Source organism: Polypterus senegalus, chromosome 10 (genome assembly GCF_016835505.1).
Source record: "Polypterus senegalus isolate Bchr_013 chromosome 10, ASM1683550v1, whole genome shotgun sequence".
Lineage (NCBI taxonomy): Eukaryota > Metazoa > Chordata > Cladistia > Polypteriformes > Polypteridae > Polypterus > Polypterus senegalus.
Genome location: NC_053163.1, coordinates 12,262,405 through 12,280,849, shown reverse-complemented (window position 1 = coordinate 12,280,849; position 18,445 = coordinate 12,262,405). Strand labels below are relative to the sequence as shown.

The 18,445-nt window shown below is 40.9% G+C and overlaps 1 protein-coding gene across 2 annotated transcripts in view; it reads right to left on the bottom strand.

Moving 5' to 3' along the window:
- LOC120536724 (serine/threonine-protein kinase Nek6-like) overlaps nt 1-18,445 on the bottom strand; it is a 37,770-nt gene that overhangs the window by 9,531 nt on the left and 9,794 nt on the right. The window contains exons 2-9 of one of the 2 annotated variants that reach the window (XM_039765186.1): nt 17,313-17,368; nt 16,892-17,221; nt 10,880-10,966; nt 6,654-6,694; nt 1,986-2,013; nt 1,874-1,890; nt 1,640-1,715; nt 1,238-1,421 (exon numbers count right to left, since the gene is read on the bottom strand). In XM_039765186.1, the coding sequence (XP_039621120.1) occupies nt 1,238-1,421; nt 1,640-1,715; nt 1,874-1,890; nt 1,986-2,013; nt 6,654-6,694; nt 10,880-10,966; nt 16,892-17,221; nt 17,313-17,368 (819 nt within the window). The remainder of the gene's footprint in view (nt 1-1,237; nt 1,422-1,639; nt 1,716-1,873; nt 1,891-1,985; nt 2,014-6,653; nt 6,695-10,879; nt 10,967-16,891; nt 17,222-17,312; nt 17,369-18,445) is intronic. The other variant, XM_039765187.1, reaches the window with a different exon arrangement.

The window sequence follows — 18,445 nt, the reverse complement described above, 5'->3', positions numbered from 1 at the left end:
GAAAAGCTCAAATTCCTTCAGTTAACAGAATTCACCTTTACAACATCCATCCATCTTTTAATCAACCCGCTATATCCTAACTACAAGGTCACGGGGGTCTGCTGGAGCCTATCCACTGGGCACAAGGCAGGAATAAACCCCAGGCAGGGCACACACACCAAGCACAATTTAGGATCGCCAGTGCACCTAACCTGCATGTCTTTGGACTGTGGGAGGAAACCCAAGCAGACACAGGGAGGACCCGGGAAGCGAACCAGGGTCTCCTACCTGCGAGGCACCAGCCCTACCCACTGCGCCACTGTGCCGTCCACCTTTACAACATTTAAGTAGTATTATTCAATTACTTTACTGTTTTTAATCCTGCAAAAAATGACACTGTCACTAAAGCCAACCTTCTGATATGAACAAGAACACAAAATTGTACTGTTGCATAGTTAAGTGGGTGGCACAGTAGCACACAAACACACACATACTGCAAACACACACACACACACACACACACACAACCACAACCACAACCACTAGGGCCAAATGAACAAAACCACCCATCTCTTCTTCTTCAAAACCTGCTTACCCTGAGTCAATCCCAGCAAGCTTTAGGTTCCAGGCAGGAAAAATAACAGTTCGACAGGACATCAGTTCAAAACAGGATGAACACAGACACACATCAGGGGCCGATGTCAGAATGCCAGTTCATCTAACCTGTAAGTCTTTGGATTATGGGAGGAAACCCACACACGCGGCCATAAGGACAACAGGCAAACACCAGAAATTTGAAGCCCGGTTCTCTTGTTGCGAATCAGCAGCAGCACTACCACTTCATCATCTAAGAGCATTCCAGATAATATAAGCTTGAGTAAGGGAATATCATAGATAATTTTTCATGCCCTTTATTCAAAGACACTTCAGGAATTTGTAGAAGTGAAAAGCCACCCAGTGTTCGTTTCATGATTGAGTCAAGAACAAGAATAGGTAATTAATGGATGGTTATGCAAGACAGAGAGAGATAAATGCCCAGGATGATCTACATACAGTAAACCAGATACCTAGATGGCTTTTGTAATTACAAAAAATTACATCCTCTCTGCATGCAAAGCTTATTGTTTCTCACACTAACAGTGACCATTCAATTGTATTTAATTCAAGTTAATACAGTGAAAAGAAGGATTGCTGTATACACTGTTTATGAAGAGCATAAAATGCTTTAAACAAAGTATTAAATTATATTCAGACTCACATGCAGATGGCTATTTCACGCTTTACTAAAACTGAAAAATCTTTACTGGCGATTTTTTTTACTGCAGCCGGGGTTCCCAAGTAAGATCCATAGTACACTGTCCCGCTGCCACCTCTGCCAAGTACTTCGTCCTCGTAGACCTCAATTTGTTCTTCAGGCACAAAAGGATATCTTTGAGTATCAGCTGAAAGAAAGAAAGAAAGAAAGAAAGAAAGAAAGAAAGAAAGAAAGAAAGAAAGAAAGAAAGAAAGAAAGAAAGAAAGAAATTGTATTATTCTGAAGAGATATGTCATAACCATGTGAGGCTTCACTATACTTGCACATTGGGCAGCCTATTGATTGTATTGTTCCAGAAATATAAAATTGGCAATTAGAAATGTTCAAAAAAAAAAAAAAACATACCGAGAATTTCACAGACTTGTGGAAAGCTGCCTGTAAGTTGAAAGAACTTCTTGTTTTCTACAAAGATAGATGGTACCTAATTGGTGCAAATGAGAAATGCTCTTCATTAGAAAATCCATTAAGCTAGATATAATGAAAGTATATGTGGCACAAATCAGAAATACTCAAGGCAGGGCACAGTGACATTTAAAGCAAACGTGTTAGTAGATGTTGAAATGGACATGAAGAACATACCTTTTCCAAGCCTCCTGCTGTTAACAAAAAGACAACCATTAGAAAAATCAGGCACCGCAGTGCAGTGGTGTAGAAATTCAGTAAATTATTAATGAGCATCATTTTCTTTTACCTTTAAGTATATTTTGAGGAGCACCATTCTATGACAAATAAAACAAAACATATTAGCTTCATATTTTTATTGTGCAATATTATTTCATACAATTCAGTGTTATTTATTAGAATGGCTTTCATCACAGCAATTCAAGCTTCGTCTTCCTCCTCCCGACTATGGCTCCCAGAATGGAGTGAGGCGACTCCTTTTATTCCAAGAGCAAAAGTAAGTTTATTCTAGATAATATGGTTTATTAGGTTCAAATGTTGCCTCGCAGTAAGGAGACCCGGGTTCGCTTCCTGGGTCCTCCCTGCTTGGAGTTTGCATGTTCTCCCCGTGTCTGCGTGGGTTTCCACCCACAGTCCAAAGAAATGCAGGTTAGGTGCATTGGCGTTCCTAAATTGTCCCGTGTGTGCTTGGTATGTAAGTGTGCGCCATGCAGTAGGCTGGTGCCCTGTCTGGGGTTTGTTTCCTGCCTTGCACCCTGTGCTGGCTGAGATTGGCTCCAGCAGACCCCCGTGACCCTGTGTTAGGATATAGCGGGTTGGATAATGGATGGATTGATGTTCTTTTCTTAGAAGCTAAACCTGAAGTTTTTGCATTGGAGTGTAAATCATTATAAATCAATAAATCTTTCATGTGCCAAAGAATGTTATGTTCTGTTCCATGTATTTAGTGGGTGGCTCCCCAAGAGGCGGGGCTATCTGCTCATCACTGTAGGAAGCTGTCCTCAGCGCTATAAAGGCTTAGGAAAACCCACAATCCCTTGCGGTTGTGAATGCACTCGTGGTGGTGATGAGTTTTCAGCTTTTATTATCTACCTACCTACACACTGCTTACTTCCATTCTAGTGTAAGATGACCTGCAATCTAACTTTGGTTTATCAAATCTATGAATAATTGTAATTTATTCTCAGGCATATGTGAAAACACAGAATAACATAAGTCTTATTTTCCCAGTGTAATATGTCTGATTTCATCAGATAGATAGATACAGTAGATATCATATAGTGCCTATCATATCTATCTCTATATATCTGTTTATCTGTCTCTCTCTTATATAGTATTTTTCATGTCTATCTATTGTGGCGGACAGCTGGCAGCTTATCCAGAGACACCCAGAGAAGGATGGTTGGGGGGGGTTTGGGGGTTAGGGAGAGGCGCCTACTGTGGGACACTGCCTCCCCCAAGACACCAGATGGCGAGTTTCCTACAGCATAGCGGTGCCCCGGATTCCCGCAGTGCACCATGGGATTTGGAGTTCGGCTTTTCAGCCCTGCTGAATACCATGGGTGCCACCAGGAGACGCTGTACGGGGACCTGGGGACTTGTATCTTTTCCATAGCCTGGACGTACTATCCAGTCATGGGGACAGAAGCCCTGAAGTACTTCCAGGATGAAGAAAAACAAGATCTCCATCTGACCCAGAAGTGATGGCGAGTCACGTGAATGGAAAGAGGAGAAGCACTTCTGGGACCAGGATTATATAAAGGACTGCTGCAGACCCAGCAAGCGAGCCGGAGTTGGGAGTAGTAGGACAGAGCTGCTTTCCGTAAATTGAGTTCTCTATTGATTGATCAATTTCTGTGTCATTTTAAAGGTTTGTGTAACCCTGCATTTTGGCAGAAAGAGGGCCAGACATTGTTAGTTAGGTATGTTAATGTTAAAGTTAGAGAGGTCCTCACACATCAATTCTAAAGATGCATAAGAAACAGAAAAGATTCTTGTTGCTCCAAGACCCATAGAGTGAGCATATACTCAAACTCATTTGCAGGAATAAAGAAAACAACAGGAAAAGGTGGATGGTAGGTAAAAGGAGGAGTATGTTGTTGGGGATTCTTCTACAAAATGAGTTTTTCAGTGGAGAAAAACACAATAATATGCACAATGGTGAATTTTGGTATGTTTCTGTGTGGAAATTCTCCATCCATCCATCCATCTTCTTCCGCTTATCTGAGGTTGGGTTGCGGGGGCAGCATCTTAAGCAAAGAGGCCCAGACTTCCCTCTCCCCGGCCACTTCTTCTAGCTCTTCCGGAAGAATCCCAAGGCGTTCCCAGGCCAGCCGGGAGACATAGTCCCTTCAGCGTGTCCTGGGTTTTCCCCGGGGCCTTCTCCCGGTTGGACGTGCCCATGACACCTCACCAGGGAGGCGTCCAGGAGGCATCTTGATCAGATGCCCGAGCCACCTTATCTGACTCCTCTCGATGCGGAGGAGCAGCGGCTCTACTCTGAGTTCCTTCCGGATGACTGAGCTTCTCACCCTATCTTTAAGGGAAAGCCCAGACACCCTGCGGAGGAAACTCATTTCAGCCGCTTGTATTCGCGATCTCGTTCTTTCCATCAGTACCCACAGCTCATGACCATAGATGAGGGTAAGAACGTAGATCAACTGGTAAATTGAGAGATTTGCCTTACAGCTCAGCTCCTTTTTCACCACGACAGACCGATGCAGAGCCCGCATCACTGCGGATGCCGCACCAATCCGCCTGTCGATCTCACGCTCCATTCTTCCCTCACTCGTGAACAAGACCCAGAGATACTTGAACTCCTCCACTTGGACCATGGTCTCGGATTTGGAGGTGCTGATTCCCATCCCAGACGCTTCACACTCAGCTGCGAACCGATCCAGAGATAGCTGAAGATCACGGCCTGATGAAGCAAACAGGACAACATCTGCAAAAAGCAGTGACCCAATCCTGAGTCCACCAAACCGGACCCCCTCAACACCGTGGCTGCGCCTAGAAATTCTGTCCATAAAAGTTATGAACAGAATCGGTGACAAAGGGCAGCCCTGGCAGAGTCCAACTCTCACTGGAAATTGGTGAAAATTCTGTTTTTAAAAAAACACACAGTGTGGTCCTCCACTGGATATAAACAAGAAGCACAAAATAAAATTTTAATGGTGTGTGAAGGACTACATGCATTATGTAGCTGTGGAACAGAACACAGGTAAACACTGAAGGGCGAATAAGCCTTTAACAGAACAGAATTCCTTTTTGTTCCACTACAAAATGCTTAAAACCCCTAAAATGTTCTCCCCGTGTCTGCATGGGTTTCCTCCCACAGTCCAAAGACCATGCAGGTTAGGTGGATTGGCGATTCTAAATTGGGCCTAGTGTGTGCTTGGTGTTGTGGGTGTGTTTGTGTGTGTCCTGCGGTGGGTTGGCACCCTGCCTGGGATTAGTTCCTGCCTTGTGCCCTGTGTTGGCTCCAGCAGACCCCTGTGACCCTGTGTTTTGATTCAGCGGGTTGGAAACTGGATGGATGGATGGAGTTTTAGGGTTGGGCAGCACGGTGGTGCAGTGGGTAGCACTGCTGCCTCACAGGTAGGAGACCCAGGTTCGCTGGGTCCTCCCTGTGTGGAGTTTGCATGTTCTCCCCATATCTGCATGGGTTTCTTCAGGGTGCTCTGGTTTCCTTCCAAAGACATGCAGGTTAGGTGCATTGGCGATCCTAAATTGTCCCTAGTGTGTGCTTGGTGTGTGGGTGTGCGCCCTGCCCAGGGTTTGTTTCCTGCCTTGCAACCTGTGTTGATTTAATAGATAGTCTGCGCATAGTAAAGTTCTGGGTAAAACAGCACTAATAGACATGGCTATACCTTAGTGGCTAAGCCTCATCTACCTAGTGGGCACAATGATGTCCAGGTGACAGTGTGACATATTACTAGAGTTTGGAGTATATGCTCCCATAAAATCCAGGATATTACATTCAGTAAATTATGTTTCTTTTTGCTTTGTTTCTACATTTCATAATTGCCTTACCTTTACACATATGTTGCATTTTGCTCTTCTGTTTATTGTTGTTTGTTTATTTATTTATTTATTTTTGACTTGCTGTTTTTATTTTTTATTGTGTCTCTATAGTGTTCTCCCCCCAGTATAATAACATATCTTTGTTTGATGCAACTTCATTTACAGTGTCCTTTTCACCCTAGGAACCACAGTAGTAAAATTGCTGGTACTTTCCAGGTGGGAATCTACCCAAGCCTGGTTATTTCCCATTGCTGCCTAAATTTGTTTTATAATTTTACTTATTCAGAGATATCAGCAGTGCAAATTAGTAAATCAATAAATCACCTGTAAAAACCCTACTACCTGGGAGAAAGTAAATAAAGGATGTAGGAATTGGCAGATAGTGTCTAATGATTCGTGTCTAATGGATCTGGTTGTTTGTTTCTAGACTTGTAAGACCCTACAGATAATATCATATTTATTTTCAATTTTTTTTAAAGACATTTAGGGGGTGGAAGAATTTTTTGCTGTTGTGTCAATGTGCATTAAAATGTATCTCTGGTGTTCAGGTAGGAGGGTGCACAAAACATTTTTTTTATTATTATTTCCATTTTGTTATTTTTGTTCAGATTGTTTGTCTTGCTTTTTTTATATCTTAAAATAACCAAATTGGAAGTATACTGTAAATACCTCAAATCATTTTGTGAGCTATGTACCGACTTAAACATATCTTCTTGTATTTGTTAAGTAGCTTTTCTTCTATAAACGATATTGTGAATTGGAAGTACATATTTTGCACTTAAATATACGTTTAAAATAAGAGGTACAACTAATTCAGTGTGACATTAAACACAAAGTAGTTTAAACACCAAAGTGTGCTGCTGTCTTCTGTGACTGTACTCTAAGCATGAGTTGTCATAGAATAAATTGTGGATTTTTTTCAAATATAACTCACCTTTTCTGTTGTGTTATCATTGTCTTTCTCATTGGGTCTACCTGTTTTGAAAGAGAGCGTACATTAGATTACATATAAGTGATATATAACAGATCTTTCAAAATGAAAGTGTTGTGGAATGCCAGGCGTGCACAGCTCCCTAAACGCAGACACAGACAGTCACAGAGGCACAAGTCCAAAGCAACACACATTTATTTCAGTGGTGGAGGACTTTTTCTTTGCTCCCCTCAGCACAGCACAGCACAAGTACAATAAAGTACTGCATATACAATCCCTTCTTCATCTTCAACTTCCTGCCTCCACTCCTCGACACTCAAGCTTCGTCTTCCTCCTCCTGACTATGGCTCCCAGAATGGAGTGAGGCGACTCCTTTTATTCCTTGAGCAAAAGTAAGTTTATTCTAGATAATATGGTTTATTAGGTTCAAATGTTACCTCGCAGTTAGGAGACCTGGGTTTGCTTCCCGGGTCCTCCCTGTGTCTGCGTTGGTTTCTTCCCGCAGTCTAAAGACATGCAGGTTAGATGCATTGGCGATTCTAAATTGTCCCTAACGCGTGCTTGGTGTGTGTGTGTGTGTGTGTGCCCTGCGGTGGGCTGGCGCCCTACCCAGGGTTTGTTTCCTGCCTTGTGCCCTGTGCTGGCTGGGATTGGCTCCAGCAGACCCCTGTGAGTCTGTAGTTAGTATATAGAGGGTTGGATAATGGATGCAATATGCTGAGTTGTGTGTACTTATTCGTAACTTAGTGACTTAGTGTACTTTGTATTTTACTTTGTTAAAAGACAACAGCAACAGGAATTAAAGACCTTTCTGAGTTCAGCCAGAGGTTGGAATGATTCATTACTTCTATACCATCAGGAAGGGAGAGTTTATAATAGTAAAGTTGTGCAACTGTGGAATTTCTAGCGGCAGACATCTGATCATGACTGCTGAATTTTGGACTTTATCTCACCGGCATTTCCTGCACCAGCATACCGTACTGAGGGCAGACCTCATTTAATTCAACAATTAATTAATGGACAGATGTTCCTGGCTCGATTCATGCTAATCTCTTTCAAAATACTTTTTTTCACATCTGTATAAGTAGTAATTTGTAAAATTTGTGTTTACAGTTTGTCACAGTTCTTTGCAAATAAAATAACTATACTCTATAGGAGGCCCACTTGCTATTGCTAATGACCAGTTTTTATATAAAGGACTAATATATATGTATGTATTTTTTCTGTGAAAGTGTTAATCACAGTGCTGTTTGTCTTTCCCAGTGGTGACAAAGCAGTCAACAATATCCAACTGCAGAGCCAGAGCACCATACTTCACCACAGGTCAATGCCAGCATCTCTACACCAGCAGTCATAGGACAGAAGTTAAGGTAAGGGGTTAGTATGGTTAGTGTGTAGGATAAATGGTTAAGGTTAGGGGTTAGTTAATGTTCAGGGTTAGCTTTGTTAAGGTTAGGGTTTGGTGTGGTTAGCATGTCAACCAATTTGATTTGTGATGAGCTATAAACATTTACTACCAGACTGCTGGCCTAGATATGCGGTGAAGTTACTTCCAGCCAGAAACTGCTAGCACAGACCTTCGGTGATGTATGGTGCTGTGGCACAGCAGGTCGATACATCTCAAAGCAGTGGACTTATAATGATTAGCCAATAACACAAAGTATCACCAATGACCCATGTTTCTCTATTTTTAACCTATATTCATTAAATTAGAAAATCTTTGTATAAACATTTGATACAATACCAACACAGTTCTTCTCAGCAACCATCTCAGTGAGTTGCAAAGATTAAAACAACAAGCAAACAACAAAGTCCAAATTTGTGGTTCCAATCCCAAGTCAATATTTTATAAACTACCATGAACGATTATATGAATAACATTTTGTTTGTGTAAAATATCTGAAAGTCCAAATTTGTCATTCATTATAAAAACCACTGTCTACAACTAGACCTGAATTATGGTGGACTGGCCCCCTGCCCTGGGGTGTTTCTTACTTTGTGCACATGCTTCTCTCCTAAGTTACTCTCTGCCACATCTTTTCCTTATCCACATTTTCAACTGGGAACAGCAGCTTTAATAATGACTACCTGCCAGTCTTTTGCTAGGCTACGCGCTGAGTAACGTTATTGACACGATGGGATAAAGTTGGCAGCACCAATTTCTGAATCGTGTAAGTATTTATTTAGATTATTTCAAAGAACTCAGGGTGTAAGTTTTTACATTTATGTGATCACTTGGTTTTGATTTGTTTGGTTTCCTGAGTTCGATTTTTGTCTCTCGTCTTGATTTATAAATAATGCTCGACTTCCTGGCTCCTGACCTTCTCACTATGTCCTGTTAGACTCCGATTTCTTCTCCATGTTTTGGGCTCTGTTTTAAACACATTTCTTGCTTATTGGGTTCAATCTTAGGTTACGTTTCCTGCTTTATCTCCTGAATCTTAATTAAAATCCTCCTATGACGGTTTCTTCCCGTGTATTCAGTGCAACAGCATGTTACATGAAATACACCTTGAAATGAAAAATGTCATTTTCACCCGTCAAAACCGAGAGAGTGGACTCTAACAAGTGGTATTCTTTGTTTGGTGAATCATCAGAAGTAGGGACCTGAATCTTTGGCCATCCAGTGCTACATTTAGACACAGTACTTTAGATGCAGACTCTTGATTTTCTGCCTTAAAGAGACAGAAAGGATTTTTATAGTCAGAACCAAGAGAGAAGAAGTTAACAAAGCCATGCTAGGATTGAGTGACAGACTATCATTTTTTTTTAAATCAAAGGGTTAACCAAAAATCTTAAGTCAGCAATCAGGAGTGGTCGCCCTCAACTTTCTCATATACTCAGATATGGGGATGGATATTTGAGGAGTAAACCGCAAGACAAGGATTATATTTTTTATTATGTAAATTACAGTAAAGAACCATCAACAACCAATCAAATCAAATGAATAATATATTCAACAATTATTATAAAAGTAAAGTTGAATAAATCAGACTGTGCAGCTCCATGAATAAAAGGTAAAGTACAACTTCTGGCTATCAGAAATAGCTCAAAAGTTGATAGAAGTCTACATTTTGTACCTAATACTTGAATGCAATATTTGGTTGACTTAAGGTTATCGTGTTTACATACACACACACACACAGACACACAGACAAAATTCCAGAAATTGTATTTTTAGATTCAGGCAGATCTAAAATGTCAAGATTCAATCAAAATCTTGAAATGAAACATATGAACGATTCCAATACTTTCCCTATATTTCATATACGAGAAAATCAGGGAGGTCTAAAACGTCGAGATTCATCAAAATCTCGACCTCGAATCTTTGGGCGATTACAATACTTTCCATATACGTCGTATATGAGAAAGTGAAAAGGACAAAAAAAAAAGTCTTGAACTAGAAACACACCTAAATAAAGACCTCTAGCAAATTTGCACTTTTTATCCAATCTCGACAGAACTCACAAGAACAACAAAATGGCATTGCAGCATTATGATAATAATATACAGCTTTCTGGGATCATTTAGAAATGAAAAACAAATGCCAGAATTGGATTCCTTGAGTCTATAAACCTAGTCTAGAATGGACATCAAGAGAACCACAAACACTAAAATATAAATAGATAGATAGATAGATAGATACTTTATTAATCCCAAGGGGAAATTCACAATCATGATACGTATGATGAATTCAGTGCTGCTTAAATTAAAGTAGCCACTTCACTCGCCTTTTTCTTGCACTCATATCCACCACAGACTCGCACAGTCACAACTTTGATCCTGTGTGTCACTGATGATTCACCAATTAGAACACAATACTCACGAGAGCCCACCCTCTCAAGATTGGTGGGTTAGAATGACAGTCATTTGTGTATTTAGTGTTGCATTTAGCGGTTTCATTAAAATAAATGAAGAAATATTTAAATAAACGCATAAAGAAATAAAAAACTGAAACATTCCAAGATGGATTTGCTCATTTATGTTAACATATCATTTTATCTTTGTTTATCACACTATAATTGTTTATTTGCTTATGTTTATTTTTATTTATTCAAAATATTCCTCCATACCTCACCTAACTTGTCATGTACTGTACATGAGAACCACTTGTACAGAACATTTCATATTGCTTTTAAAAACTATAAAGATGATATCCCATAAATAAAATCATGCAAAAAAAATTATTATGAAAAATATGAAGTTGTAGGTATTCTTCAGATACTTACTGCTATTACAATAGATCAGCAAACATATTCCAAGGAAAATTAGAAGCACATATCCCAATAATACGATTATACTATATGTGGCAGTTTCTAGACATAAAAAAAATAAAAAGCAGTTAACACGTGAAAATGGAGATGTGCAGATAAAGTTAAATTCAAAAGGATCTGTGCTGTTATCTGAAAGGTTGTCGGTTCAAATCCCATTACTGCCATAAGGGCTCCTACTAAGTTGGACCCTTGAGCAAGACCCTTAACCAGGAAATTTCTCCAGTAATGCAAAGTAATTAACAAAGTATATCCAAAATAATAATAATTTCAAAAAATCAAAAGAATATTGCCATTTTTTTGCTGGCAATTAATTCTGAGGTTTTAAAAAGCCCCCAAGGCTCCCAAGAGTGATCAGGGAAGTTTCAGATAATTAGCTTTAGTTTCTAAAGGGTTCACCCAATGTTGGCATATATTGTGTTAAAGAATGGCATTCCCCAAAATCTGGCCTATGTGAACATCTGCTAGCAATTCGCTATCCTGCTATGTAAGGTCAGCGTGCTGGAGGTCCATAATCTAGGTTGATCTGATATTTTAGAGTTTCTGTTGTTCCTGAAATGACATTAAACTTGTTACTCCAGGACAGCGATTCACCTTCAAGCAAAGAGCTTTAAAGTTAGCGATAAAAACCCAGTAATTTTAGATCCATTTGGTATCACCTTACAATGGCATCTACCTGCCAGGTTAGTCCATTAAACCACTAGATGTCAACAAGGAACCTTAGAGTCTGGCTGCTGGAGTCCTGCTATCTGATGACAAGAGCAGTTAGCCATGCAGGGATCCTTTTTGAGGACCCATTTGGTTTTTGTATCAGATCTTAGGATACAAAAAAAAGGGTTAGTAAGGGATGACTTAGTTGTCTCCAAAATGTATTGGGAAGCCTATGAACCAGAAAACAATGCCAAGTAAAAGGAAATATAAGGGGTTGCTCCATGCCATTGAACATTATATCACAGAAAAGGAGAATGGGCTAATATGCATCCTTCTGTTTTCTAAACCCATTTATCTAGAACAGAGTGACAGAAGCCTATCCCAGTAAGCATCGGGTGCAAGGAAGGATCAGTCTCTAGACAGAGCATCAGCCCATCAAAGGGTGAACACCCACGTGTGAGGGGCCAACTTAGCATCCACCTAACCTTCATGTCTTTGGAGTGTGAGACGACACCTGAGCACCCAGGGCTTGACCACTGATCTCCTTGTTGTGATGAAACTGTGCTACCATTGTGCCACCCAGTGCTACTGAAGTGCAATGCATAAATCTAATAACAGAGGAAAGGAGAGGAGTTGGAAGGGAAAGCAGTTCAGCTGGTAGAGAAGCATCTCAGCATCATTTGAGCTTACTCTCTGTCTCTGGCATGAGTTGCACTTCCATATTCCATAATCACCTCCCCAACTTATGTTCACTTTTAAATCAAGGTGCCGCTCACGCCTTTCTCACATATATTATTTTTCTGTCCTCTTTCCAAAAGACACCACTTTGTCACCAGTATATTTAACTAGCTGAAATACCCAGCATTGCCTGGGAGGGAAATAAAGTGTTGTTTTTTTTTAATTGTTTGAGAAAAATATAATTAAAAAAAAACACACAACTTTTAAAATAAAAATAAATTAACAAACAATTAAGACTCACATGCATTGGGCTGGCACCCTGCCTTGCGCCCTGTGTTGGTTAAGACCCACGTGATCCTGTGTTAGGATATAGCAGGTTGGATAACAACTGACTGACTGACTGACTGAAGACTCACTAATGTGCTTGTCTTGCGGTCTTGTAGGTATGTTATCATATAGTTGACGCTTGGAACCGGCCAACTCTATTTAATTTCAAAAGCAACAGGCGTGTGGTGCTGCTCAAACATAAAGAATGCTGGCAGTCACCTCCAGTTTGCCCTCTGGTGGTCGTTCAGAGTGTCAACTGGATGATAACGTGCATACAAGACCATAAGATTACCCCTCACCCTATCCAGAAGGGGTTCGCCTAGGGTAGGGGATATTTGCTTGAAGGCATGCAGGGTTGGGTTAGGGTTGATTTCACCCTACAGTATTTTAAGTCAACCAATGAGAAATGTGTACCAAGTTTCATGAAAATTGCTCCAGCCGTTCGGACGTGATGCAGGACGTGACGTGATGCAGGAACATACGTACATGCATACACACATTGACTTTTTTATATAGTCAATATAGTCCGATGTTGTCTTTAATTAGTTGTGTTAGTGAATTAAAGGAATGGATGAATGAGAACTACTTGTCTTTAAATACAAATAAAACAGAGATGTTAATTGTTGGAGGGAATGACGCTGATCACAGCAATATTTTGTCGTCATTTAACTCAGTTGGAATCCCAATTAATTTTACTGAATCAGCCCGCAATCTAGGTGTTATCTTTGACTCTAGCATGTCATTTAAAGCGCATATTACAAAGTCGTCCAAAACATGTTTTTTCCATCTTAAAAATGTTAGGAAATTAAGGCGCTTTCTAAATAAACAAGATTGTGAGAAATTAATTCATGCATTTATCTCTAGTAGGATTGACTACTGCAATGCGGTGTTCACTGGCTGTTCAAACTGTTCTCTATACAGCCTCCAGTTAATCCAAAATGCCGCTGCAAGAATTATTACAAGAACAAGAAAATATGAACACATAACCCCAGTTCTTAAATCTTTACACTGGCTCCCAGTTAAGTTCAGGGCAGATTTCAAAATCCTCCTTTTAACATATAAAGCATTAAATGGCCAAGGTCCGGCTTACTTGTCTGAACTTATCATGACTTACAAACCTGAGCACATTAAGATCTCAAGATGCCGGTCTGCTTAGGATTCCAAGGATTAATAAAATAACAGTGGGAGGTCGAGCTTTTAGTTACAGGGCCCCTAAACTGTGGAATGGTCTTCCTGCTTCCATAAGAGATGCCCCTTCAGTCTCAGCCTTTAAATCTCGGCTGAAGACTCACTACTTCAGTTTAGCATATCCTGACTAGAGCTGCTGATTAACTGACAGACTGAATCTCTGTTGTTAGTCTTTAGCACTATAACATAAGTAACATGATAATTATATTTGAAAACTAACCCTCACCTATTCTGTTTCTTTTCTCGGTACCCAAATGTCGCCATTGGTGCCACGGCCCACTTGCCAAGTTGTTTGCCTGCCTATGGTAAAGTCATCCCTGATGGAGGATCACAGGAATCATGGGAAAGAGGGGTCCTTTCATCTGAGCAACGTTTCAGCCGTGGCATGGCCAAATGGGGAGGCAGCTAGATGGATGAGGTCTCCAGGACTCTAAAAATATCCAAACCTAATTATGTCATATCATCTACTGTGATACCGTACTTCTAAAAAAATTTTTATTATTATGCTGTCTTAAGGAATTGTTCTGTTGTGTATATTGTATTGTATTGACCCCCTACTTTTGACACCCACTGCACGCCCAACCTACCTGGAAAGGGGTCTCTCTTTGAACTGCCTTTCCCGAGGTTTCTTCCATTTTTCCCACAAGGTTTTTATTGGGAGTTTTTCCTTGTCTTCTCAGAGAGTCAAAGCTGGGGGGCTGTCAAAAGGCAGGGCCTGTTAAAGCCCATTGTGGCAGTTCTTGTGTGATTTTGGGCTATACAAAAATAAACTGTATTGTATTGTATTGTATATATATAGATAGATATATATATATAGAAGAACATTCTAAAAATTAGTAAAATTGTACATAAAAAAATGCAAAAAAGTAGTAGTTTAGCTTTATGGTAAAGTTATCTTCTTATATAATACTCTACCGTGGCTTTTTGTTTGTCTGTCCAGGATTTTAAATCACCTGTAGCTCGCAAACTGCTTGATTGACCAGAAATTTGGTACACATATACTATGTAAACTCTACTGTCCACTTTCGGGGTGATGATTTTTATTACTCTTTAAATTTGATTTTATCGTAGGGCATGCATACGGCCGCCGATCTCATCCCTACCACCTTCGCCGTCACTTCCCCTACCTCTTCATATCTTAAATCATTCTTGAGACAGATTGAAGACTTAAGTGCCAGCTTAAGTGAAAAATTAAGAAAAACTAAGTAATTGCAACACAGACGCTGGCAGTTTTAACGCAAAAGGATGTCGACGGAAGAAGAGAAGAAGCGGGCCACTGTAGTGGAGAAAACGAGCAGCTCATGAAGCAGCAAGCGCATCAACCTCAGAGCAAACGAATGCTAAACGTACAGAGAAAGAGTCTGAAAACTATAAATTAAGTGTATTCACTGCAGATTATCATGCAGTCTGCCGTTACCGGTACCTTATAATAAATGTGACATTGTATAATTTATAACAAATTGTAATTTATAATTTGTTACTAACCCTCACCTATTCTGTTTCTCTTCTCGGTACTCAAATGTGGCACTTGGTGCCACGTTCCACCTGCCAAGTTGTTTTGTCTGCCTAAGGTGAAGTCATCCCTAATGGAGGATTGCAGGAATCGTTGGATAGAGTGGACCTTTCATCGGATTGGCAGGGCTAGCGCGGTTTCATTTATGGAATGACCAAATGGGGGAGGCTCTTGATGGCTGAGGTCACCAGGACTATAAAACATATTATGTGATATCATCTACTGTTAAATTCTGCTCTGTACTTGTAAAATTTTTATTTTTATACTGTATCGAGGATCTATTCTTTGTATTGTATTGTCTTTTTGACACCCACTGCACGCCCAACCTACCTGGAAAGGGGTCTCTCTCTGAACTGCCTCTCCCAAGGTTTCTTCCATTTTTTCCCTACAAGGGTTTTTTTGGAAGTTTTTCCTTGTCTTCTTAGAGAGGCAGGGCCTGTTAAAGTCCATTGTGGCACGATTTTGGGCTATACAAAAATAAATTGTATTGTATACAATCCATGTGCACGTGACCCAGACGTGATCTAGATATGCAATGCAGTGACACCAGAAGCATTCTTGGATCTAACTTAAAAAGAAGTCCACCATCTCACATTGAGGAGTGGAAGAAGAGGAAGACCTTTATTAACTCTTTGAGGGCTGAATATTTTTTCCCCCAAAACAAACACAGGTTTTCTGAAAAGCACACAAAGCAAAGGTTTCACACAGAAGTTGACACTGAAATGTCTGTTGCTGCATGCTGTGGCCACCAGTTCACCAAGAATGTGCGTGACGGGGATGGCGTCAGCGGTCGCAGTCACAGTGCATCGCAATTGGGTTTGTACATCTTAACGTTGTAAGTGGTTGTCCTCCCACCACATCAGCTACATGAACCTGTTTGGCACCAACGATCACCCGATGCTGGCACCTCACATTTGTTTTTGACCACTTGTATCAAACACAGAGTCTGACAATTTAGAATTCAACTCAGCAATAATACGCAAAACGTCGTCCATGGAGTATTTTGCCTTATGCATTCTCTTCGATCTCTCGCCAAATGTGGATGCCATTTTTGTCGCTCTTTGCTCCTCACATAAGCACAGGGAATCTCAGTCAAACCAATGAAACTAAACTCTCCTTCCAGAAAAGGGAGTCCAAGTAAAATAACAACAGTGGGTTTGGTGACCGTTTACAGTTGATTACCACTGGCAACCCCTTCCTTTTGACAAAAGTCTACATCGGCCCTGTAAGAGTTAAAGAGATATTGCGATATTTGTGGCTATGTGCTGAGCGCCACTTAAGTATACAACTACCTGTCAATCAGTCATTTCCCTATATGAGTTTGCTAAGAAGAGGGAGAGAATCATTTTGAGTGTAGAAGGTGTGATCAAAGGCATAGGGACAGCTGTACCCAAGAGAGACACATAACATGGACATTACAGAACATAACATGGTTGGGAGCAAATAAGATTCCAGGGCAAAATAACAAGGGTAAATGCAAAACTAAAAAGAACAGGCACACAGATGAACACAGAGTATTGTGAACATGAAGTTGACTTGTTTACACCTCTCGTCAACTCTTTTCAACCTCCCACCCAGTACTGCACTAATTTTCTTATAAGGCAGAGACTTACGCTGCACTGTAATCTTTACTGTAGCCTCCCGGGTGATTGAAACGGAGCTGACTTTGCACTTGTAGATCCCCTGGTCACCTTGCTCTACATTTTTGATATTCAGTGAGATGATCCCTTGTCTGATGAGATCCTTCTTAAACTGAAATCTCGAGGAGTGGGACAGAGTTTCCTCTTGTATATTGTCTCTGTCATACTCTCCAAGCACCCTGTCTTTATACCAGGATGCATAGGTGATGTATTCTGCGCTCAGACCAAGAATTTTGCAATCAAGTGTCACATTTTCGGAGATGACAGCCATCTGTTGGGGCACACACTTCACTTCAAAAGAAACTATAGTGAGACATAACAGTAGAATCAATTAGATGTGTTGAGAAAATGTCACGATATAAACTCTTCCTTTATTGTATGTAACAAAACCTACCAATTTTAGCAGGGAGGAAAAGGGTGGAGATCCCAACCAGTACAGTGAGAAATGTCCTGAAAAGCAAAAAAATAATTTGTCTTTTTACAATCTTAGCATGGCTACTATTTTCACTTTTGCAATGGATCCATTAGGGTTTCCTCTTGGTACAGCGTGTGGTGGATTGCCAGCATTTTACTCCGGCCCTCACCCCCAGGCCACCAGGAGGAGCTCTCCCGACAGCATGATCATGCCCCGAGTTCCAGCAGGGCATCATGGACTATGTAGTGTTTATACACAGCCCTGCTGGATACCTTGGGGGCCACCAGGCGTCGCTGTAGGGCGGCTCGAAGGCTCTTATGTACCCTATGACCCGGGAGTGCGTCACGGTCACGTGGCAGGAAGAAACGACGTGCTCCCGGGTTGAAGAAAAGGACTGTTTACCCTGACCCGGAAGGAATAAGGAACTGTGGATTGATTGGGCAGGAACACCTCCGGGTCAGGGGCTATAAAAGGACTGTGGGCCAGTCCAGACACTGAGCTGAGCTGGAGTCGGGTGAGGAGGAGGACAAAGTCGTGGCAGAGGAGGCGAAGAGAGGCCCGAGTGTTTTGTGTGTGAAGAGACTGGTTATTGACTTTGGGGAACTGGGGGTTTGGTGGTGGTGCACTTTGTAAATACTGGTAATAAACGTGTGGTGATGGATCAAATGGTGTCCGCCTGTGTGTGTCCGGGCCGCTATGTTTCACAAGTGTTAAGTATGCTATTCCTGGTGCAGAATTCACATGAAGGTTGTAACGGCCGACCCCTTACCCAGCTGGCAGCTACACCTCCAAGACCTGTGGCCTGGTAAATTACTGAGATGAATCTTATATTAAGCCATACCTCTAACAAATGAAATTTTCCCCTCAATCGACCGTTTACACAAGAATGCAAAATTAAAATGATTAATTATATTAAATGAAGTAACAAAATTATATATCTATACTAATAAAAGGCAAAGCCCTCACTCAGTCACTCACTGACTCACTCACTGACTCATCACTAATTCTCCAACTTCCCGTGTAGGTAGAAGGCTGAAATTTGGCAGGTTCATTCCTTACAGCTTCCTTACAAAAGTTGGGCAGGTTTTATATCGAAATTCTACGCGTAATGG